This window comes from Ptychodera flava, chromosome 8, assembly GCF_041260155.1.
Source record: "Ptychodera flava strain L36383 chromosome 8, AS_Pfla_20210202, whole genome shotgun sequence".
Classification (NCBI taxonomy): Eukaryota; Metazoa; Hemichordata; class Enteropneusta; family Ptychoderidae; genus Ptychodera; species Ptychodera flava.
This window is the reverse complement of record NC_091935.1, coordinates 2,265,849-2,291,523: the sequence shown is the minus strand read 5'-3', so window position 1 is coordinate 2,291,523 and position 25,675 is coordinate 2,265,849. Positions and strand designations below refer to the sequence as shown.

Here is a 25,675-nt window from a genome sequence, read left to right as displayed (position 1 = left end):
CACATGTGTGAGTGTATTTATAAGTCCAGTTCAAAAAATTTTATTAATATACTAATGTTTCAAACAAAAAAGGAAATCTTTGCTACAAGACTGATGGAATTTGCAGTGCTTATTATAAATATCAGATTAAAACCTGATGGGTGATGAAGCTGTATCATCTGTACTTTCAACTCAATTCATCTGACAAACTTTGAACTGCAGGTAGAAAGTAGGTTGATTGCACAATGTTATTTTCATGAAAACAGTGAACATTTTGGTTACATGTGTGTTTTATAAAAGAACAGTATGTAACTAAAAAGTCTTTGTCCCTTTTGTGAAAGGAAAATAATATAATCAGTTCAATTTAAAGAAAAACTCAGTGTGGTATTTATAACGGACAAAGGGATGTCACTCTATTCATCAGAACGTCCAGACTTGTTTGATTTCCTGAATTCATTCTGAATACAAGTCCTTCATTCATTCAGATGTAATGTAATGTAATGGAATGTCTGATTGCATTTTGAATAGAAAGGAAATCTATCAGAAAGGAAATCTGATCCGTTTTATGTCAAGTTTAAGAGATATGCTTGTCAAAAATTGATGTACGATGTGTTATTAGTGTGTGTGCATTTCAGAGATTAGATTGAAAAGATGGTTATCCTTGTTTGAACAGGTGTTTTCCTGATCAGAGTGAAACTGAAAGCAAATTGTTGCAAAGATTTAAAAAAAATGAATTTACTCAAAAACATGTTCTTTCAAAGAGAAAATATGATAAATACAATGTGCATGCACAGAACAAGAGGTGCATCGTATCAGAAGATATGCATGACCCTGTGCTAAGAATACTTATCAGAAATGTGCATCATGTCTGACATTTCTGTGCTTCTATGTCAAAGATAAGATTGAAAAGGTCATAACTATTTAAATGATAAAATGGTCTCTTGTAGAATTGATGATCAGTGGTAGAGTGCAGTGAGAATGTGTTTTGCTGTGAAATTAACTACAGGAAAAATACAAACCCAAGGACAAGGTCGTATTTTTGAACAGAATGTAAATGACACCAGAATGACTTACATTGAAGCAATTTAATACAAATTTAAAAAGAGAAAAAAACAGAGAAAATAATGAAAGCCCCTTGGAAAGGCATGTCTCCAAGGTACAGAAACAGAAGTGAGAATTTTATGTTAGTTGGCAAAGATCTACCGGTAGTCTAGATAAAATACACAGAAAAGACAGACTTGTTAGAGGTCACTGGGAGAGTAGTGTAGATTTATGTGATATTGTGAAGATAATCAAAACTGACATGCTAGGCCGAGTAAAACTCTCCATAAAATGAAAACAGCTTTCAATGTAAAAGTGAGATGAAAGAATAATGCTGCTCTTTCTTTCTTGTCGTGTCAAATTAAGATGACAGACTCTGAGAAATTACTGGTTATTTGTAGAATGTCTTACCTAGTACCTGTAGACTGGTTGAATTAAGGAGACAACAGCTCTTCAATAATGTAATTTCTGTATCTCAACAGGGGTGTTTGTCATTTCAGGGCGTCTTATAGAATCTTGATCAGTTCCATCGCAGACACTTTTGGCGTGATTGTTTTTAGTCAGACACTTGACAAAATTGACTTTCTTCACATCAATAGTGGTAGATTATTTTCTTCCAGATGGGAAAAAATAATCTTTCACCAAGGTGACAGGATGGAACGTTTTCCTTTGTTGTGATATCAAGCCACTGATTTGAAAATTGTTTTGAACTCGCTGGAGTTCAAAACAATATTTGTTTTGCAAGCAATGCTGGTTGTTTATTAGGCATATCAATATTGAAACTAGAGAATCACACAGCCCCCCCCCCCCCCCCCCCCCATATCCCCCCATTAGAGAGATCTGCTTTGAGACTCTAATGCAAAACATAAGTCTGAACTCGGCAAAATGTATGTTGATTTTGTTCTCCTTTACACACTTTTGGTGCATGACTGTTACAAATGTGTGTCTCACTATGGAGTGTAGGCTTTCTGCTTTCCTGGATTCTGATAGGAAGACTATCGAAATGTTATGTGTTGGTGTAATTCAGTTTACGTGGTTGTTTACGAGAGATCCTTTTGACCATGGCGTTGATATTTCAAAAAATATATGTAGAGGTAGTGATGACTTTCTAGTGCAGTGATGACAAGTGCTCTTATGTCTCTGGTAAGCAACTTGAAATTATCATGAAAAAAATCAGATATGTCAAATTTTCAAATCGATTTTCCTGAAATGTGTAGCCCAATCAACTATGTATTTTATATGCCATTCTAGTCCAAGAAGGCATACTGTATTCATACGGTCTACGAATGGACAGATCGATTCTTAAAGACCAGCTTCAAATTTTCATAATTTCTAGTCCATGATGTATGGCATGCTGAAAGCAAGTGTGAAAAACAAATACTTGCCTCTGTAAGGCAAATATTTTATGAACAACTGGAAAATGTAAATCATTGTATTTTCATCAATATCTGCATTGATATTGCCATGAATACACAAAGTACAAAACTGCTGCCTTTTTGTCATGTTCAATGTTATAACTGGCTTTGTGCTAAGCTGTAGATTTTTGCAACTTGAAATTTATACCGCTTAAGTCAGCATAAATTTAATTATTTCATAGCATTATCAGCTGAGTTTTGTGTATACTATGACATGGGATCATCTTAATCTTGAGATAAAGATCAAATTATTTTGAATGAAATAGTTACCTGGCTTATTAAAGTTTAAAGTAGGTAAGGTCTGCGATGTCATGAGGGGGCAACTGTATACTGATAATTGATAGGCAGATATGCTGTTATCAGCTCCCAGTCGCCATTTCTCAATTAATCTGGTAATTAATAAATTGTGGAAACATTTGGCTTAAAGGACACAATCCGATCCCTTTGGGAAGTAAACAGTTATTGAGATTATAATTGCGCTCTGTATCAGGATTGAACGTGAGTCGACTAACTTGAGATAGCGTTCATTGATCCTGCATCACTGATAAGCTCTCTCTCCATGAAATACACAATCATCGCATGCGAGCGTAGTCGTGCATGGATTTTATCTGACAACTTGGAGTTGAGTTAATCAGAAAGCAGTGCATGGGGAATGCTTGTCAGTCTGTTGATCTAGCCTGTGGACAAAGGCTTGACATTTTGATATGGGGATTGAAGCAATGATTTCATTCCACAGTGCAATTGGTGCATTTGAAAGCTTTCTTTTTTTGCATTTTGTGTGGAATTTCCGGCAATTTCAGGGATCCTAATGTACATAAAATTGAATGAAGTACTACTAACAGTATGACATTTAATATTCAGGGGCCATGCATGTCAGCAATTGTCTATCACAATGAATCCATGATACCTGGCGAGACTATGATGAACATTATATTATGGTGGGATCTCAATTAAAGAGGAGGAATCGTCAAAACTGCTCATGTACAACTTCCTTGTTTACAAACAATGTATTTCATGAATGATATCTAGATTCATCAAATCAACATACCTGCAACATTTAAATTTTACGATATTCATTGTTAACAAACATGTTTTAACTTTCATCATTCGCCAACATATACCCTAGATATACTGTCTACATTGGTCTTAGAGATTCCTGGCAACGTTTGGAGTTCGGACGATCCCTCCCTTTGAGTGAATGCACATTATTATTAATGTACACGTACATGCAAGCACTATTAAAATGATGTATGTTTGATAAGATTAGGAAAATTCTACATGCTTTCTACATGCAGCAATAAGTACACTTTACATACACCTGATGCTGCCCTATTACAACCCTCATAGCTGTCACTTAGGTTTGGTGTTCAGTCAACAACAGTGTGTTTAATAGCCTGTGTCAGTGATTTGGATTATGTAGGCCTCTATTACCAGTGACAGTCAGGGCTTACCTCATCATTACATGACTGAGTCAGTTTGGGGATTTTAAAACTCAACAAAAATGACAAAAATTAACCCTTTCAAGCACATAAATGGGTTTACCTCATTATTGAAAATGACTCAGTCACAACATTGATGAAGGAAAAAGTAAAAAACAGTACGTTTGAAAATGTAAAATCACGTCAAATTGTATGTACAACAACCAAGAGAAGCTTTTGTCTTTTGAATTGGAAGATTTGAAATATTTTAAACATTTTCAAACTTCTGTTACTTTTAGTTTTTTTTTAAATTTAAATATTTCAAGCATGTTCAAATCTTTGTATAAATGAAAATGAATTGTAGTGATACCTATGTCAACCTTGGTATAGATGAATGTGCTCAAGTCTCAGTCGCAATTTGAGGGCAGTATTGACCTAATTAAACTTGAAATGTCAGTCCACACTGAACTCATTAGAAAGTTCCCAAGCATGGGTTCCTGACCATGAAACAAACAAGGTGCATACCTAAAAACTTATTGGGACCTAATTGGCAGTGTGCAGTGCTGGGAGAATAGTTGCCATGGCAGCAAGATAAGTGAGGTCACCTAGGGTCATCTAACCTAGTCAAGTGGATTACTTTCATTACTGTTATGGATTGGTGCTTACTCAGCCGTATAATGTGTTTGCTTTGGATAGTGGTTAAACATAGCAATACAACAAACTTTCACCAACTGGCAACACATTTGAACACTTGCAAATTCAAGTTGCAAACTATTTTACTGTCCTTTGCTGAGTCTTTGAGCAAAGAAATTCACAAAATCCATTTTAAACAGCTATTACAGTATATTATTTTTTTGAGGAAATGGTAATTATATGAATCAGAGGTAAACAAAATGGTCATTATTCCATTATGATTTATCCTGTTCAACCCATTTCTTGTAAACTGATCTGCAATTACCATTCATAACAATGGATTTGGACCAAACCATATTCTTAAAAGGGTTAACTCCATAAACATAATTTTCTTGATATGTTCATGTTATTTGGTTTCTTATTATTTGTGATCTCTCAGCAAGTTTAGCAATATCTGTGTCCTCTTGCCTGCTGCATAAAGTCTTTGCAATTTTATTTTTTGTGATATCATGGAAAAGTTGCAATTTTAAATACAGATTGTAGATCGAAGTAATTCTGAGCATGAGGCTAGCTGGATTAGTGACATTTGCAACTATTTTCAATCTTTTTCTCATGTAAAAATATGTTATAAATGGCAGTGTTTTCTTTATCATAAATTGTTTTCAGTTGAAATGTATACATGAGAATAATATTATTCTCCCTTTCATGATTGTGAACCTTACAATATCTTCAGCTCAGCGTTGATCCCATTTGCAGCGGAGTTTCATCCATGCAAATGAGCAGTGTCAGTATGAACCCTTTCAATTAAGTCTGTGCTGATGAAATTAATGATTAACGCCGACCTTGAAAGGTCATCAGCAATGTGTCAGGATTTCATATTCTTAGACGCATTTTGTTTGAAAATTCAAATTCAGTCTATCACAGAGAACTCAATGACTACATAAAGTCAGGCAATTATTTTTGACAGGAATGTTCATCTTCCCGGTATAACTTACGTGAGATCACTTCAAATCATACAACTTTAATCTTTACGAGCCAATCAGTGTATGTCCAGGCACCAATGTACCGTCTAAAATTAAATCTGTCGTAAATGAGTACAGTACATAATTGATTGCAGAGACAAGGTTTGGAATATGGAGTGTATTACATTAACTTGTTTCGATATAATTAGAACTTACAAGGAAGTCATTTTCTAGATTGTTGTTAATAAATACATTGCGATTTTCATTTTCAAATAGAGGTAAATAGAATTTTTTTTAAAAAGTGCGGAATTCTTTTTATGGTTCCCGCAATGAAGAAAAAATTCACTCATGAAAGAACGGCTTCAAAGAATTTTCAATGATGTTAAATTGCTTGGAGAATATTAATTTTGCCAATTATAATGGATACTGTTAAATGGAAATTTACATGTAAGTGTACTCTGGAGTCAATTTAAATTGGTCCATATTTTACGAATTGTAAAAATCTGACTACATCAATGAACAAATGCTGTAAAAAGCTGTATTCATCTGGTAAAAGTGTTGAACAATGTGTAAAATGGTTGAAATAGCCCCTTTGATGTTCAATACGTTCAGATCTAGTAATGTAACAACAACCCATGACCTTACAGTGACCTACATATCTGATATCAATATACCGGTAGCTTACTAATTAGGGAACTGATTTCCTGGCAAATCAGGCCACATTTTCTCTCTCTTTATCGTAATGATATGACATGTTTTTGGGGATGTAAGCTTGAAATTTTTTAGCATGTCGGATAGAGTGTATTGGAAGACTGCCGTGACTTCCAATCTGAAAATCCTTGCAGCTGTGTTGTAATTTTGCATCATCTCAAGTATTTTTATTCATGGTTTGTTTTCAATCAGAAGAAGCCAGTGAACAGCCTTGAGTTAAAGTTATTTTTGTCTGACAAACAAGTTTGGTATGTCAGTACTGGGGTTTGACAGGCAATGTTTTGTAACTCAATGCCAGTGACACCATTACTGGTGAACCCATGCAAGGACTCTCAGAGTTCAGTAACCCTCAGTTTATTGTGATCTCCTCTCAGTAGCAAAAGTACAGTAGATGTTGTAACATCTTAATGGGTTGTTTAGCCCCTGCAGATGGCAATAAAAACCATCCGAAGTGGACATTTGTTTTGTTCAATAAAGTTGTTGGTCACATGCTGATGTCAAACTGCCATTTTATGGTATATTGATGTTCATTTCTTGTTTTGTAACAACAGAACCATCCATCATTAAATTGTTTTTTTATATTTGCATTTGAAGATGGCCTGTGGTTTGTTTAAACAGTAGCTTTTATGATTAAAAAAATTACTTGTAAACATTGGCACCACATCAATACTTTAGCTTTAAATTTTAGCTTTTTAAAAGCCTGACCAAAGTCAAGTAAATGGTGTGAGGTGTTTTGTTTTGGTTCTTAGTTCTGGATTCTGTAAATTTAAAAAGCCAATGAAGAGATTGAAATGTGTATAGATTCACGGCTGCCCCAAATATGCAAATTGCATATTTTGCATTCACTTTATCGTGCATATTTGTGAGTTTTGTTTCCATAACAACTCCATGAACCCATACAGGTATTTTCAGCGTCAGTTATTACATGTTAATAATACAGAGTGTTTCAGTACAGTAGCATGTTGTTTCACACTTCAGTAAGTTTGAATGTAAAAGCCGTGCACTGTCCAGTTATGTCTTGCTCACTTCAGCAGAATTGTCTCTGTAAATTGCATTTCAGTGTAACTCTCTTTCAAGGTTATTTCTTTCTCCCTGAAGAAAGGTTATCACTTTGTGTGGTGTTTACCGACAGTTTTAGAATTCACAATTCGTAAACTCTGTCATACTGCTACTATTGCAGCAAGTGACTTGAATCATTTTATGTTGAATCATATCAATAGTGCCAGCTCATCTATTAAATCTCATATCAGCAAGCTCAGATCAACTTTGAAGATAAAATCTGGCCAGTTTATGACATTAGTGTAACCCCCTTTTTGTAAACCCTCCACCCCAAACCAACCTGGTGCTTTTTTTAAAGGTTAAAAGACAGCTAAATAATGAAGAAACTGTCCCGCTGTAACAGTTACGATTGCTTCAGCATACAAAGACGGAACCCAAGTGTAATTTATCAACTACTGCCGCGAACAAACACCTGCAGCCACACCCCCATACATGTGACATATCACAGCATTCATTTGTCCAAAGTATGGAGAGTTTGGTCTCATTATATCAATGTCACATTTTGGTAAAGGTTCCATTTTGTTCTAATAATAAAAATCTTTTTTCATAAAAAATTTATTTTTAACCACAGTTAAATTTCCCATTAGTAAAGCATCAAGCTTGACAGCTTAAAATTTCAAAGGGGTATTGTAGAATTTGACTGGCAAAAAATTGGTGAAAATAATTTTTTCATCTACATTGAACGTTTTGTGCCGTTTTTCAATATAAATTGCTTGTCCAACACGGTCAGACACTAGAAATTAGACGTGATTAATATCTGCCCGTATCTGCCAGATTGGATTGAAAATTAAATGACAATTTTGTAAAGATTAGTTTTGAAATGTGTTTTGTTACAGAGATTCATCAGGAAATGAAGCCTTGCGTTTAGCTCTGCAGACTCGGGAACAACACATCCGCCGTGACAAAGCTACAAGTAACATATGTACCGCACAGGTCAGTACAGAGAGTGTCACAGAAATGTGGCCAACACTTTATATGAAGTCGGATACTCAGTGTCCAATGTGTTAAACAAAAAAAAAGGAAATGAAGGTATAGGTTTACCCTCCAAACTACAAATTAGATAAATTATGACATTGAAGGTTGAATAAAGGAGTCTACATTGGTTGCATGCTAAATACCCTTTTTGTTTACTGCTTAAGTTTGTAACATGCTAATCAGGATTTAGTCATGATTTGGACTCAAAAACCTCTTCTGCGGCTGTTGCACAGTTATGTAGGTAAGGGTAGTTGACTGTGCATGAGCAGGTGTTTTTTGGTCAAAAATGGAACGAAACCTGGATTAACATGTGCCATATACTTTTTACGAATTCTGTGATTTCTAACTTATGCCGGTGATTTCCTTTCTTCAAAGGCACTTCTTGCAAACATTTCTGCCATGTTTGCTGTTTACCACGGACCTAAAGGATTGAAACACCTGGCAACCAGAGTGCACCATGGGACACACATTCTGGCACAAGGTAAATACCATACATTTCATGTAGACCTTTTCTGTTCATCTATCCCTGGAATGCACTGACCGATTCCTCAAATCAAAATTTTGTGAAAATCTTCTGTATGAAAGAACCGTTGAACCAAATTTCTGGAGTGCATGCATATTAATAAGATAGGGTGATATATATCAATCATCTGCTATAAGGCGCAGAAAAATGTATTCAGGATGGTTTCAGGTTTTGCTGTAATCTTAAAGGTCATCAGAATATTGACTTTGATGTGCAGGAATAAAGGCAATGATACTGTTAATGTCATAATGCTTATGAACATACACCAGAGTTCCGTACATCATGTATACTTGACAGGCATTCCATACGCATATACATCTTACAGGCAATTTTACTTGCAAATTTTCAAAAATCTTCTTGTGCATATACTAATGCAACATTTCGGGTAAGTCAACAACAAAAACTAGATTACAGTACAGATATTTCCTGCATCATTTTTCCATTGTACTTGGTGAATCCCAGGGCTTTGTTGACATCCTTGCTTTATTGTCACCATAATAGAAATGAAAAAATAAGTTGTAGTCATGGTAACTGACACTAAAAGCCCCACCATTCATGTTTGTTTTACGTTTACCAATGTTGACAAATTGAACTGGGCAAGTGTTCACCAGAGAATTTCTATAATGGACCAATAAAAAATGTAGAAGTTGGGTTTTCACAGCAGTATTTGTGTAAGATAATATCTCTGCGTCTGGCAGATACACTCTAGGTTAATGATACGTGCAGGGGACAGCACTCTGCTTTCTTCTTTTGCTTACTCATTTTCTGTGAAGACGCTCATCTCATCCCAAGAGAATTGATCATTTATTAGTGAGATGTGATGTGTAGACCTATTAGTGTTATAATTTTATTTAAGGCAAAACCTTTAGTCACGATTGTGAATATTTTATGGCTGTGTTCTGATAATTTGCACTGCAGGCTGTGTTTGTAGGATTAGTTGAAGTAGATTCCAGTGGTTAGAGTGGCCATTATTTGTTGCATAAAGATATCAAAATATAATCCGCCAAAAGTGTTGCTCACATGCAGAGTTAGCAGTAATTCTTGAAAAAAAAATTAAAAAAGAGAATGAGGTCATTCAGTAGTTGCTTTTTGGACATTTTGTGCATATCAAATAGACAAACAGTGACTATTTTTTTCACTTTTTGAACAATTGTTGCTCCCCAAAATAAGCAAACGGAATATTTGGTCAGCAACAGTAGCTTTCACATTGACACACATACGATTTGGGCTTTGTCTCAGATTTGTGTAACGTCTGAACCACTCCATAGACCCAACATAAATATGGTTTTCCAAGAGCATACCCTGGATCTGGGGCTTCCTGTGAACATAGCATAAAATATAAGTTCAATTAATAATAACATTACTATATTGTCTGTGGATACAGTATGGTAAAAACAAATTAGCTATCACCCCATCACTAAAACTCCTTTTCCTGATCCATGAAATCCAGAGTACTTTCTATAGTAATTGTGCATGTACTGCTCACATGGTTCCTAAGATTTTTTAATTTTGTATTGTAGGTGTGAAGAGGGCTGGTCACGTTATTGAGAATGACCTCTTCTTTGATACTTTGAAAGTCCAGTGTGGAAGTGCCAGAGATGAAGTCTTAGCTAGGGCACAACAGAAAGAAATTAATGTCAGATTGTACGATGATGGCACGGTGAGTACCCAGTATTTCAAGTCTTATTAATTCAAGATCTCTGAACATTAGGATTTTACATGAAAGCTTTGTCAATGAGCTTTGTCAATAAGCTTTGTCTAACTTCTATCTGTGCTCTTTTCATGTCTTCAAAGGGCCATCAAATAACTAATGTTTGGTGATATTTTGTTGTTTTCGTCAACGTTTTGTGTGTGAATCATAAGTACATATTCTACTCCCCAAAGTATGTTGAAACACCTACTACTGCATGTATTTAGCTTGTCAACATAACATCTATACATGTAAAATGCAGTTACTATTTACATTTGAATTCCAGTTCAGACCAGAATTCACTTGTCAACAATATCAATGCAGTGTACACGCAGGCTGAGTTGACAAGCTGAATACTGTTTCTCAATATTCCTTTGGGAGAAGAACAAGAAACTGTAGTTCATTATAAAAACAATAAAGAAATAAAGTTATAGCTACTTTAAAGATATGTTTTCATCTTTAAGTTGTTTGCATTTGTTGGTGGTAAATAATTATGTTAATCTTGCCACCCCATCAAACACTGCTTTCAAAGAAGTGTCTGTGCTATTTCACTAAGTTTACTAAATGAAGGTTATTGTCATACTGGTATAGTTATTAAAAGGAGTGAACTTCTCCATGTTTATTGTCAGTGCAGTTGTGTACAGATTTTGGAGACATTTTGACTGGCCTGAACGTGTCAAGCATTGTAAGCCAAACAAAGGTCTGGAAAGCTATAGAATTAGATTAAGTCAGGGCAATTAATCATCTTAGTGACATATTTATGTATTAATATTTCAAAGTGAATTGAATTTTGTTTTTCTGTACAACATCCCATTGATAACCATGCCATCGTGACTTCCTTTCATTGCTTTTCATGAATGATGTGTGTGTTTACACCTCCACTGTATAATTTTTCACTTTCTAGATTGGTGTGTCCTTGGATGAGACTGTCACAGAAACTGACCTTGATGACCTACTCCAAGTGTTTGGATCAGACCACACAGCTGTAAGTGTACACGTACAACTATTTGTACAGCCTCAGCTTTATTTCAGACTCCAATGCATTGCACAATGTCTATCAAAGGATCATTTGCTTACCCTTTCATCCCCATGGTTTGTCCCACACGTAAACATTGTCAATGGTTATTGTGGACTTGTTTACATGGAATCGGGGGTGAACAGGTTAAATAATTACACCACTTGTGTCACTTGTATTGACTTGCTTGTCATTTACCTGGTATATTTGTATTTCAAATTTTATTGGATGCCATGAAAGTTGTCTTGAAACATGTAGTAATTGACATCAAAGAAATTTCAAACAAAAGGCTGCACCTCGTCACATAATAGAAATGTGAAAGCGCGTCACAGTATCAGTGGATTACAAGCATTTGGATGTGAAAGTTCTGAAAAATAAAAGTATTGATAATGATAGAATGATTCAATAATGATAAATGTGTAGAATTGCCATTGTCCTCTAAAAGGTAATTAGAGTATAGCGTCTCGGCATCCTTGGTCGATGTCGGTGTTTCAATGGTATCGCCGAAGAGTAGTAGACTCCTCAGAGGTACTGATATGTCCGTCAACAAATACGACTATTCTAAGCTCATCAAATTGCTCTTGCGGGTTTTTTTTCTGTCAAATCTAGAAAGTCAACCTTCATTTCTGAGGCCAAAACTGGGGTATTATTGAGAGCATTATTGTAACATTTAGACCATAGTTGGACTCTGAGTGTGTGGCACACACTGCTTCAGAAAAGTTGAAGATACCAAAGTAGATCTTGTATTGACTACGTGACATAATTGCATTGTGGTTATCACTTCACAGGCAATGATTGCAGAGAGCGTAGGAGATGTACCCAAGGGCAGCCTCTTGAAAAGCCCATTCAAAAGAACAACAGACTATCTCACTCATCCAATTTTTAACACGTGAGTAGAAGAATTACCTTGCAATTTGTGGTGTCACTTAGAGTTAGGTTGTTGGTGCTTAGGGATAGGTTAGGGTCAATGACCTCAGAATAGGGAAATTGAATGTTTTAGATGTGTAAAGAAATGTGCATTACAATCCATCATATGATGTACATTCAGAATATTCTTTCTTCTTCATCTTTGTATTATTTTTTTCCACTCAGAAATTATCATTACATAATTTTTTTTCTGTGAATTTAAACAGACAATTTAAGCTGTACAGATTGTGAAAAATAATTCTTCATGCAAGTGCAATGTCACGACAGCTATAATTTAATTATTGCAACAGACAGATGCATAGCAGTGAACAAAGAATACGGTGTTTTGATGGCATGCACAACTTGATGTCCTTTTCACAGATACCACTCAGAGTCACAGATTGTCAGGTACATGAAGATACTAGAAAACAAAGACGTGTCCCTGGTGCATTCGATGATACCGCTGGGTTCATGTACAATGAAATTGAACAGCACCACAGAAATGGAGGTGAGATACACACAGTAAATCAGTCCTCATGTTGTAATGACATTGGAAGTGTGCATTATAAGGCGATACCGAAGGATTCAAAGCGTGCGTTGGTTGCTATCGTTGGCAACGTTCCAAACGCACACTTTGGCACGTGCAAAATCTTACCGTTCCGTTGTTTTCTATGGATTTTGATTCCTGATATTTTGAAAATGACCAAAAGCTTTCAACTCTCTCAATTGTAAAGCAATTTAGCTGACTGTTGGTCGGATTATTGAAGTCATAGTTGAGAATATAGATAAGCATGCGTTTCTAAAAATTCCGGACCGTTTATGAGATATCGCCGTTAAACCCTTCAAAATTCCACAAAATGACACAGTAGATATTTTCCTGTTCAAAAATCATTTGTATTCAAACAGATAACCTAATCCACGCTACGGGATCTAAACAGGTATCTCATGTGTTACATTCTGAAATTTTGGAAAATTTGGTGCAAATTTGTAAGAGCTGAAACGTTTTAAAATAGAGCTGTGAAAATTTGTATATGAGTGACGTCACTGATCCATCGCCTGATAAACCTGCGTCTTTTGGAATTGTATGGTTCTGTAAATCTTTATTAAGCAAAGAAAACTATGAAAACTTTGCATTTTGATTGATTTTGGAAATTACCCTTAGCAACCATTGCTTAGCAATTTGAATCCTTCGGTATTGCCTTAAAAGGCCAGTATCTGTAACTTTGATGATTTTTTTCTCTAATTTTGTTTTGTATGTGAATAGCAATTTCTAGTTCTACCCAACAATGTATATGAAAAACCTATTTAGCTTATCAACACAATACTCATCTATACATGTAAACTGCATCGTTATCGTGTACATCTGAATTCTAGTCCAGACCAGAATTCACTCTTCAACAATAACAATGCAGTTTACACATGTACAGTCTGAGTTGACAAGCTGAATACTGTGTATCTCAACATGATTTGGGGAGTACAACAAGAAACTGTATTTGACATTGAAAACAAAATTAATGGGAAAAAATCATCAAACATTACAGCAATCGGCCCTTTACTGTATGATTTTGACACAGCTGTGATAAAAGTCGTGATAGAACATACTTTTACAACTTTGCCCAATGGTTATTAAATTTAAGGTGGTTTATTATTAGCATTGATTTGCAGCACTTTTCATTCTTACCAATGCCCATCGGTATTGTCCAAAACCTTGACTTCTCTGATGAGGTTACAACGTGTGATTTTTGGTTGAAATTTGAATGCTATCGAATGGCAAAATAATATCTTTAGCTCTCTGAGTTCCGTTCAAACTTGAGGAAACTACATAATATGTCATTTTCAAAACATCAGTCATTGACAACCAACAATTTTTTTCATGAACTTTTTTACACACACCAAAAAAAAATGTATTACCCTCAGAATGTTATTGAAATATCCATTTCTGTAGAAAACAGTCATGAAAGAAAGCATTTTTATCCGAGGAAATCATGTTCTCCTCTGTGGAATATTATTTGACTGTGGAGCAAATGCTATTACATGAGAATATCAGCAAAGTGCATATTTTCTGACTGAACGACCAAACTGTGAAACCATTGGACTATGAAACTTGTAACAGCATTGATATCAATGATTAAAACTGTGACTTTGTATTACAGCCTGTCACTTGGAAAGAATTCACCAATCTGCATCCATTTGTACCGGAAGACCAAGCCAAAGGCTATCAAATTATGTTTGAGCAGCTTGCAAGGGACTTGTGTGAGATCACTGGCTATGATAGCATTTCATTCCAACCTAACAGTGGTGCACAGGGAGAATACGCAGGCCTCAGAGCTATCATGGCTTATTTGGAGGCCATTGAACAGACCCACAGGAAGGTAACTAAGTATAACAGTGTCAGTTAGCTATTTATAGTGATGTCTAGATTATGATCTAACTTCCTTGCATTTTTGTTGATTTGTCCAACAGATTTTGCAGTTAAAATAGGATAGCCAGGAAAAATGAATTACCTTCACTTGTAAAATTTTGTATTTGTATCACATGGAACTTGCCACCAAAAAGTGGCAAATGACAAATCATGGAGGGGTTGTGGTAATATGATTGCCAAAATACCTGTAACTTAATTCTACAATACTCTCAGCTATGACCGAATTTTTTTCAATCCTGTTAGATTCCAAATAAGTATGAAGGAATACTCTCCTGTTTGTACAGAGCCAGAAAAATTCATTTTAGATATTTAAAGGCGCTCAGTAGCAGTTACAGACTACACATACTAGCAAACAGCTTTTGCTACAGCAGTTTTTCATGGAGTGCGCCCCCCGCAGGTGTGATTTGTGTATCTTTTGTTCCTGCTCATTATGTGTGAATAATTTGTGAAATTTACTTTTGAATAAATTCCTGAAGATGACAGTTCCATCATGAGGTGTAATGTCTTCCCTCATCATTTGTAATATTGTACGGGAAGGTATTGTAAAGTAGTTGAGAAATTGTCATGCAGTTTCTCTTTCAATTCAAAGGTTTGCTTGATTCCAAGAACTGCCCATGGAACCAACCCAGCCAGTGCCCAGATGTGTGGAATGCATATCCATCCAGTTGATTCTGACAAACATGGCAACATTAATATGGCGCACATCAAGAAGTTGGTAAGTCATTTGTCAACTTGAATAAATATGTAAACTCAGTTCTTTCTTATGTAATCCGTGTGACTGTCAGTATGTCGATAGTTTGGTATTATTTATGATCAAAATGTCACATTTTTGACAACTGTTGCCCTTACATAAACACTCATTGGACCACACTTGTCACAGTTTTCTAATGTTTCTTGACAGGTAATATTCTCAACCATCAACCCTGCTAGTCCATCAGTTTTGTGTTGGCCATTCAGGGCCAGGTCAGCCCTATATATGCATGTGCGAGAATCAGTATCTGTTACTTAAGCAATAATGTAACCCCTTCTGGTCAATAATAGATGAAAACAAATTCTGCACCATTAAACTGTACGAAGCAAAGCCAAGTTCATTATGGAGTGCAAAGTTTGCTTGAGTCCATTGTGGACTGACAGGGGAGTACATTATTGCTATTGTTTTACAGTTTTAGCAATACCAGTGAATTTGTAGATGCATCATCTGGTGCCACAGTACTAGATAATCAAATACATTATCAGTAATAATCTCAGGGGGTGACATCTCAAAATTCAATGGTATTGACAAAGCTGTAATATAATTGATAATATGTTACACATTATTTGGAGAAGGTCTTTTAGGCATCTATCATGAAATAGCTCTTCTTCGGAGAATGGCTTCAGTAGTATATTTACATTGTTACAATTCATCAGAAGTAAGCTCCAGGTGATGAGGTAAATTCTGTGTTGGGTGTTGGTTTCTCTAGAAACTGGATGTGGTATTCTAAAGTGACCTCTTTGTCAAATCTATGTGCTAGACTCAGTACATGATTGAATATAACTATTGTCAAGTGTTTGTTGCATTCATGTAAAGACCAATACTAGTGTAAATTAATATTTTACTAACACACCTGATGAAATCACTGCCCTGTGATGTCTACAGGAGACTTCATGGGGCAGTGGGTAGGGTACTTGACTCACTATTGGAGGACGGCAAGTTTGAGACCAGGGTAACAGGTCTGCTGTTGGAGGATGGTGAGTTCAACATTCCGGCATGGTGTTGTGCCTTGGAGTAAGGTACTTTACTGCTCATTGCTTCATCCAGCTGATGGGCAGTGGGTACCTCATCCTGCAATGTGGTGGGCGTTTGCCTTGCTGTTGGATGATGGATTGAATAAATGGAAAGACAGAAATTTGCTGTTGCAGCCACTTTCTGCTAACTCTCAGCATTATACATTTGACAGTGTTAGGCTGAAACTTGCTGAGTCAATGACAAACTCTGTTGCAAATTACCAGTGAGGGACAGTGGAAGCACCAAGTATGCAGTCAGCTGATTGGCTGTATTTCTGTTTATTTTTTGACAGGTGGACAAACATAGGGATAACTTGGCAGCCATCATGTTGACCTACCCATCAACCAGTGGTGTCTTTGAAGAAGATGTCAGGGAGTTGTGCGATATGATCCACGATGCCGGAGGTCAAGTCTATCTGGATGGTGCCAACATGAATGCACAAGTTGGTCTGTGCCGACCCGGCGATTATGGAGCCGACGTCTCTCATTTGAATTTACACAAGACGTTCTGTATTCCTCATGGTGGTGGAGGACCAGGAATGGGTCCAATTGGCGTGTAAGTGTTTAGGCAGGCCATTGTCAATGCTGTTCATACCCAAACAATAGTAACCTTTATCCCAGCAAAGTCAAAAGGAATTGCATTGACTTTCATGCTGCGCAGATGCAGACATACAGAGGGCGCTATTATTTTGCCAAGTCAATGAAATTCAATAAATGTCTGTCTATAATAGCTAGCCAAGTCCAATGACACTCGCACCATGTTTAGGTAGATTGTTATGGACCATTACTGCCAAGCTGAGAGCAAATGCCAGTGAAAATAGACGTAGTCTCAAGCAATATCACTTTTTACTGACATGGCACGTGAACAGCAGGAAAAGGACTAAAAAACACTTGGACATTTTCTGTCTTCAATGGTTGTCTGTATACAACATATATTTCAAGTTATTTTAAGTTAGCTTAGATACTAAGTATACTTTTCACAGTCATGTACATTTCTTGGTGTCAGCATTTATTCCCTTTGAGCTACGTCCTACTGCTTTCTACATACAGAAAGGAGCATTTAATCAATATAACATTATCAATGCACTTTTGCAGAATGCCTGCATGTGTGTGTGTCTTTATTATGTGAAATGATCTTCCAGTCAGCCACACATTGAAAAGGGCCATGTTACATTATAGTTGAACATCATGTTATGATGGGACAAACCAATTCAATGCAGTGGTCACGTTTGATTCTGTTTCCTTTGATTTTGTAATTTTCAATAGACCTAACATGACCTGCTTCTAATGATCACCTTATTAATGATCTTTCCATCTGCCTCATTTGCATATCTCCAGCAAGGAACATCTGATACCATTCCTACCAACTCATCCAATCATAGCACCAAAGGGGACAGCAGGTCCAGATGCATCGCCATTCGGAGTGGTCAGTGCTGCTCCATGGGGCTCCAGTGCTATCCTACCTATCTCATGGACTTACATCAAGGTCAATATCATCTTGAGAGTCGTTTTACAAAAAGGAAATGTCATCCAGAGAGATTTTGTCTATTATTTTTTTCTAGAAATACTGTTTGTGCAAACTCATCCTCACAAACGTTTTCTCTTAGCATTTTGATATACTTTAACCCTTTCACACCCCAGTTCCCTGTATACAGGTCCAACTTTACCATACAAAACAATGGATTTGGACAAACCATGATGATGAAAGGGTTAAATCATTCCCTTTCCAAATCAAGAATAAAAATCAGCGGTTTACTGCACAAAATTTTGTAGTAAAGAAACAAATTATGCAACATTTACTGACATTTGAAATTAAAAATGGCCGCTATTCCTGTATTATCTCAGTCGAGAAAAATAAATTTTCTGTTTTCACAAAAATAAGACCAGGAATACTTTAGTTACTCTATGAGCTCCACAATGAGATCCTGCGTAAGTACAATGTAATAGATCTAAAAAAAAAATATTGTAAAAGTTTGAGAACCAAAATACCTATCCCTAAGGTACAATACTACCTTAATAACAGCCAGGATATAGATTCTATCCGCTGCACTGAAACTTACCGTACTGACAGAGCTTCAGACTCTATCAGCTTGAAAAGTTTCTAACTCAGTCTCCCGATGTTTTTTCCACAGATGATGGGTGCTAGAGGACTCAGAAAGGCTTCAGAGATAGCCATCTTGAATGCTAACTACATGAGTGCAAGGCTGGAAGGATATTACAAGACACTCTACAGGGGCAAGCATGGTAATAGCGCCCTCTATTGGCAACTTTTCTGAATTTCACAGTATCAGATACCAGATAGACAAAGAATTATAAATAATATTATGCTTGCCCATTGTTTGTCGAGAATGTCCAAACGTCATGTTTTGTTATAACCCTGATTAACAGTTCTGTGCATGTGTGATCTCAAATAGTTGCATTGCTATTTGTTTAACTGTGAAAGTGTGTATATGAGTGATTACTCTGGTACAGGTATATTTAATGTGTGAGTCTGTCTGTCTGTCTGTCTGTCTGTCTGTCTGTCTGTCTGTCTGTCTGTCATCTTTTTTTGTCAAGATGAGAAATTTTTTCATGCATTAAAGATGCCTATATATTTTTTCTACCATCAGGGTTTGTTGCACATGAGTACATCCTGGACTCCAGAGAATTCAAGAAGTCTGGAGTTGAAGCCGCTGACATTGCAAAGAGACTGCAAGATTTCGGTAAGACACCTTTCTGTGTTCAGAGTTATTTCAAGAAATTAGTTGTTTCTGTAAGTGAAGAGGAGATTTCATAGTGTGTAAGAAATGGTCTGGACAATACAGCTAGGTTCAAGGTCAGGGTTGTAGCAGTGTCAAAATGCTGCGAATGTCACATAGTGTGGTGCAGCATCTGCAGCATCATGTGTACACTCTGATTGTGTTATATGTACTGCCGCAAAATGGTGTTCGTTTGTCAATAAATCGTGTTATATCACCAGTAGAATCTAAATTGAAATCATGGTATACAGGCAGCACTCTTGTTCAATGTTAGAGTCTATTACTTACTGTGCAACTCTGTTCAAGTTTATCTTCTGCTGCCATATTACTGATCTACTTTTTAAATGTTTCCTGTGTTGAACACGCAGTTTAGTTCCACTGTAAAAAAGCATGATGTGAGCATGGAGCCACCGTAACGTAGATATCGTATTGTTTTAATGATATGTAGGATTCCATGCACCAACCATGTCCTGGCCAGTGACGGGTACATTGATGATAGAACCCACAGAGAGTGAAGACAAAGCTGAGTTGGACAGATACTGTGATGCTCTCATACGTAAGACACAATTCTTACATCCTTCTTAAAAAGAATGGCACATTTGGTGGCAGTCATGAAATGGACTCCACTATGCTAGAATTCCAGAATTTCCTCAAATGTTTTGCTGTTATTCTTCCATTTCTCATTTAATATAACTTGCATGTATCATATATCTATGAATCTCATTATACTATGAAAAATTATCAGACAGTCTTGTCTCGACAGATCTTTGCAAAGACCGTTCACTAACTGCATCCTATCCTGGAACTGCAAACCTATTTTTGCATACATGTCATAGTTTTATAAAGTTACTACTAACTTTCTTTTAAAAGTGCTCTGTGTGATTATGTTTATTTCAAAACTTTTGATGAAGTTAGAAATCAATATTCTTGACTGAATTACACAAAAATATACATGTGGATTGTAACTATGGCAACTGGAAAATTTTCTGTGATATCGTTTTAAGAATATAAATGACATATCTTGTGCTCACGGAGCAATATTGATGATAATGTTGGACAATGAATGAAATTCACTGGTTTGTGATTTGACTTTCAGATATCAGACATGAAATCAAGGACATTGAAGATGGACGCATTGATGCTAAACACAGCCCATTGAAACACGCCCCACATACCATGGAGGTTGTTACAGCGACTGAATGGGACAGACCATACACCAGAGAGCAAGCAGCTTTCCCAGCGGTAAGTGCAAAGACACTCATTCCACATAGTCGGGCCTACCACCCCTATTTAGTGAATGCATTAGTCTTACACATGTGGAGGTGAACAAACACTCATTTGATTTTGATTTCAATTTGGAAAAGAAGAGTAGAGAGTTAATGTAAGACAAAGAAGTGTAATAGTTTGCAAAATGGACCACCAAAGATGGTGGTGACAAGCGACTCACTGATATGCATGTGTCACTACAGGATTTTTTTTTTGACCACATAGTTGCCGCCATTGCAATCCCACAATGCTTTGTGAGTGTGTCATCACATATCACAGCCCAAGTTTTGAGAATATATTCTTTTATCAAGATATGCAATATTATAAAGTCACCAAGATAACTTTAAAATTTGAAAATATATTAAAAGACACCAATGTTTTCATTTAGGATGAAATATAAGATGTCGTTTGATACTAGCCATTATGATTTGGTGTCAAGGATCACAGTCAGGTTGCAAAGTACGCAGGATGGTAGGGCTCAGAAAGCTGCCATACACATATAAATGACGAAGTAGCGCATGTTTAAAAAATATTTTTATCAAAAGTGATCTGCTATGAGTTGTCTCTCGTATTTATATATCAGTCCATAATTTGGTCTCAGACTCTCATTTGAAATTACATTTCCTATCTTACTCTGTGGAAGCTTGTAGACTCCACCATGTTGTGATATTATCAATGTTAATGCTTAATAAAGTGGTCAAAATGTACATTAAGAAACTAATAATCTGTTTACTTTGAGGTAAGACAGAGAAACCATAAGGCAGTCATAATATTCATAAATGTATATATAAAGATATGTTTGTATCAATACATGTTAGTGTCTCCATATAATTTGAAAATTCTCACAATTTCATATACTTGTGTATTTTTCCATTCATAGGCATTTGTAACACCATTCAACAAAGTATGGCCAACCTGCGGACGCATCGACGATGTTTTCGGGGATCAAAACCTGATCTGTTCGTGCCCACCGATGGAAGCCTATGAGTCACCGTACACAGACACTTCACCCAAATGGATTGAGTCGAACAAACAGAAGATTGCAGCGTGAGAAATCAGAGAAAGTCTCTCGTGTCTTGACTTTTTAAAATTTTTACTGTGTCTGAAAAAATGAAATTTTGCCTCAGGAGAGACTACAGGGCTTATTCAACCCACTGGGGGGTTACGAATGTATAACTCATAAGTGCCTCTACACTAGTTGCAACTGTAGTTGGGTTCAGGTTTTTTTCACCCTGTTCAGTGATGTGTAGATGTTTACTGTTTTGCAAGATAAACAAACAGTGATTTATGAATTTATAGGAACTCAGATCTGCATCTTTTCTGGGGGAATATTATGATTCTTGTATCAGTGTAAATAACATGATAGAGTCAAATTGATGGCAGTTCACAAGGAGATGTAGAATATTTCAATTTCAGATGGTTTCAATTTTTTTTGTCATTTTATGTTGTCATGGTTACCATTTATAGATTGTACAGGTGTGGTCTTGTCTTGACATATTCTGAAATAGACTTGGCAGAAAAGTTTCCACAGCAACCAATCATGTCAGTTAATTCATGGACTCAATATCGGAATCATGTGATTTTAATGACTTGATGTGAACTAGAAATCTTTCCAAAGTGTCCAAGTCAAATTCTACAAAATGATTGCAAAAATATAAAGTGTGATTAATTATCATATGTCAAACAAAAGAGCCAATAGTCAATTTTAAATTCAGCCTTACTCTTTTGTAATGAACATGAAAAACATGTCCAGCAAAGTATATGGCAGGGTTGTGCACGTTTTCACATTATTTACAAAAATGCTGTGTATAGTGATTACTTGCTTGAATCAGGAGATTAAAAAACAAATAAAGTAAAAACAGAATTTTGAACACACATCCATTTGGAAAAATTTACAGTGAAAATTACCAGAGTAAGGACAGTGTGATTATACTTAGCAAAATGATAGCCTACTTCCATTGTTAGAAATCAATCTTCTCAAAGAAATTCAATTTTTTTTCCAGATGAAGTTTCAGAAGCCACATTAAAATTATAACTGAAACTTCAAAAGACTGCAATATTACAGGAATATTAGGCATCAACAAATTATGTTATTGACTTGTTCGGCCAGCACAGGTAAATTTAAAGGTTGGGTGCAGATAATGATAAGGTCTTTTGGTGATTATTGACAGAAAATTTCCTGGTGACGGAAAGGATGCAATCTGTTCTGTGTAACCGATGAATTCACTGGCTTCTACTTTGTGTCCGGTAAACACAATCAGGATATTTACGTACACTACTTCTGTATAAACCAAGCAGTACTTTTCTACAGGATTTCACTTATAGCTTGATTGGTTTGCTGGTTTGACATCTCTATGGATGCATGCATACAGGATTATACACAAGTGAAAACAGAAATATTTCCATCGTTGCCTGTTCTGCTGATGCAGCTGACCTTTGACATCTCTCTGGGTTGCCAGCTGCTGAAGCAGTTGACTTCTGTCATATGTCTGGGTTGACAGTTACACTGATGACCTTTGACATTTATCTGGGTTGACAGTTACACTGATGACCTTTGACATTTATCTGGGTTGACAGTTACACTGATGACCTTTGACATTTATCTGGGTTGACAGTTACACTGATGACCTTTGACATTTATCTGGGTTGACAGTTACACTGATGACCTTTGACATCACTGGGGGTTTATCAGCTGTGATTTCTTTGCAAATTCAAATGTTCCTTGTTGAAAATTTTGAATTAGACAGGTGCCTTTATGGCGTGCAGACAATCATTCGTTCAGAACAGTTTCTTTTGTGTGACATCTTTAGAAATGAAAAAAGACCCTGCAATTCTAATTCAGTGTCTTCACACTAACCGACCAAGCTGAAAGTAACAGTCTGTCCATCTTTTGAAGTCTTCCATTCAAATTTCTACTTCATGTCAACGATCGATTGCAGCCAATAGATCTCAGTGGGCAATATGTACACAAGTGTTGTTTGAAGAAAAACGAACAAAAATTCTAAATGTGGACAGTTTGTTGTTGCGTTGAAGCAAATGAAATTTTCCCATGTGATGTGGATATTTTTTTTGTGACTGTAATTTTATAATATTCTTCTTAAGTAGTTTAGAAAACTTGTGTGAAAAGTTTTAAAAAAGGGGGATGATGAATATTATTAAAAGATTTTTTCAAGTAAAAAGTGATTTATATTAAGATGTGCAAATAGAGAAATCTTGACCTCACTCTTCAGCTGTTGGATACAGTATCAGGGACTAGTCTTTAATGAACAAGCTGTGAGTGAAACAGTTTACAAGTATACAAACTTTTCTTTTATAGTGGTTTGCATTGAACTGTTGGCAATATACGAACTAGACATTGTCTAAATTGAGGTGTTGCCAACACTGTCGGATGTGATATCAGCTGAGCAGTAATTCCAGATGATCTCAGAGAAATCAACTCTGCAAAAGTTGAAACAATGTCTGGAAGGAAGTCGGATGTACCCAAAACAAGATCGGTAAAAACAGCGCCAGCAAATGATGCTTTCTGGACAGTTACCAAGCCAGATGTGTGTTGTTGTTTTGGCGATATGTGTCCTCCTTCCAAACAATGTTTCCACTTTTGCAGAGTTGATTTTTTCTTGATTTTTCATGGTTATTATCTGCTAGATAATTACACCTGACAGTGTTGGCAACTCCTCAGTTTAGACACTGTCTTTACAGTTCACATATTGCTATAGGTACAATACAAACCACTGTATGTAGTTGTTGCTATTACCCGAAATTTACTTTCTTTGAAGAATGGATTGCAGCTGAACTGGAGTTGAATTTGGTTTGCTGCGTAATTTTGTCATGGAATCTTTGGAATAATGAGTTTCAATAGAATGATCGTCTTTTTACAGAACAACACCAAGTTCAAGTACAGGTTTCTTTACTTTCTTTCCTTGAGTATGGGTTTTCTTTTAAGGGTTAGTTTACGGTTTTATTTAAATGGTTCCGGTAAATAAAATTTCTCTATACAGGTTTTACTATTTAACATACTCTTATACTCTCTGTTATGTCAAAGCTATCTTTCTAAGTTTTATTCTTTTGATCTGGAAAAATTCTTTTCAAAACTTCATGATTTCTCCTTATGTTTTTCATGATATTATATTTTGAGTCAAAGTAGATCACCAAAAATTATGCATTGTGTAAACATTTTGCGTGACCATTACATGTATCTTATGAAATCACAGATGTAATTATATAAATACATATAGATGTACACTTTTTTTATCAGTTAATGTCTGTAAAACGAAAGGTGTGAACTTCAGCCGACAGTTTTGTTGCAGTGTGATTTTTCAGTTAGTTTGACTGACACTTTCAAACGCAAATCTGTTCTGTACCATTTTTACTAAAAAGTCTGTTGGTTTACCGGCACAGTGAGAAATCAGAGATTTGTGGTTAAATTCAAATGCTTTGTTCAGCAGGTACATATTAAGCATCTACATGTAAATAGTATGGATTGGAAATGTTTACCGACAAACATGGTCAAGTGCTGACTTCAAATGTGCAAGACTGATGTGAATCTCCTTGTCTGGCAATGCAATGGACTTGAAATGTCAATTTTAATTTTCAGTGACTAAGCATACATCCTGGTCAAATATTTCACACACTTTGGGATTGTCTATATTTTCAAACATGGCAAAGACATGAAAAATAAAAAGAATTTACAAGCAGCTGTTGCTTGCCTCTCACTACTAGAAGTGAAAGAACAAGAATGGAGGCTGTGTGTGTGAGAGAGAGTGTGAACCCTTTGAGCGCCAAAGTCAATTTTGTCGCCTTGATAAAATGTACCCCAGTCAAATGTTTTCAGATTTTTGCAAAAATTTTGATGAAAAACTGTAGTAAATGAAATGTGATGTCTGTTTGGTCAAAAATTATCAAAAAATTTACAAAAAAATTCATACAAATTGGTAAAATGTCGCACTAAAATTTTGGTGGGAAAAATTACAGCACTCAAAGGGTCAACTCTATCAAAAAGGCCATTGTTAAATATTTGTAATGTGACTTTTGTACGGAAATATTTTATTGCTACATGAGAGCCATGGCTTGGTTTTGCAAGATAATATCACTGGCATAGTAAAATTCTGCAAGGATAAGTTTGCGTGTTCTTACCCAAAAATTGTGGCACAATAAACCT

General features: G+C 36.0%; 1 protein-coding gene across 1 annotated transcript in view; it reads left to right on the top strand.

Moving 5' to 3' along the window:
- Positions 1-25,211, top strand: part of LOC139138178 (glycine dehydrogenase (decarboxylating), mitochondrial-like) — a 66,597-nt gene extending 41,386 nt beyond the window's left edge. Inside the window, exons 8-22 of the mRNA XM_070706433.1 lie at positions 8,055-8,151; positions 8,569-8,674; positions 10,237-10,376; positions 11,311-11,391; positions 12,210-12,310; positions 12,709-12,835; positions 14,481-14,699; positions 15,339-15,464; positions 16,807-17,069; positions 17,852-17,999; positions 18,646-18,757; positions 19,123-19,215; positions 19,700-19,807; positions 20,348-20,493; positions 21,398-25,211. Of these exons, the coding sequence (XP_070562534.1) occupies positions 8,055-8,151; positions 8,569-8,674; positions 10,237-10,376; positions 11,311-11,391; positions 12,210-12,310; positions 12,709-12,835; positions 14,481-14,699; positions 15,339-15,464; positions 16,807-17,069; positions 17,852-17,999; positions 18,646-18,757; positions 19,123-19,215; positions 19,700-19,807; positions 20,348-20,493; positions 21,398-21,568 (2,038 nt within the window). The 3' untranslated portion in view covers positions 21,569-25,211. The remainder of the gene's footprint in view (positions 1-8,054; positions 8,152-8,568; positions 8,675-10,236; positions 10,377-11,310; positions 11,392-12,209; positions 12,311-12,708; positions 12,836-14,480; positions 14,700-15,338; positions 15,465-16,806; positions 17,070-17,851; positions 18,000-18,645; positions 18,758-19,122; positions 19,216-19,699; positions 19,808-20,347; positions 20,494-21,397) is intronic.
- Positions 25,212-25,675: the final 464 nt, after the last annotated feature.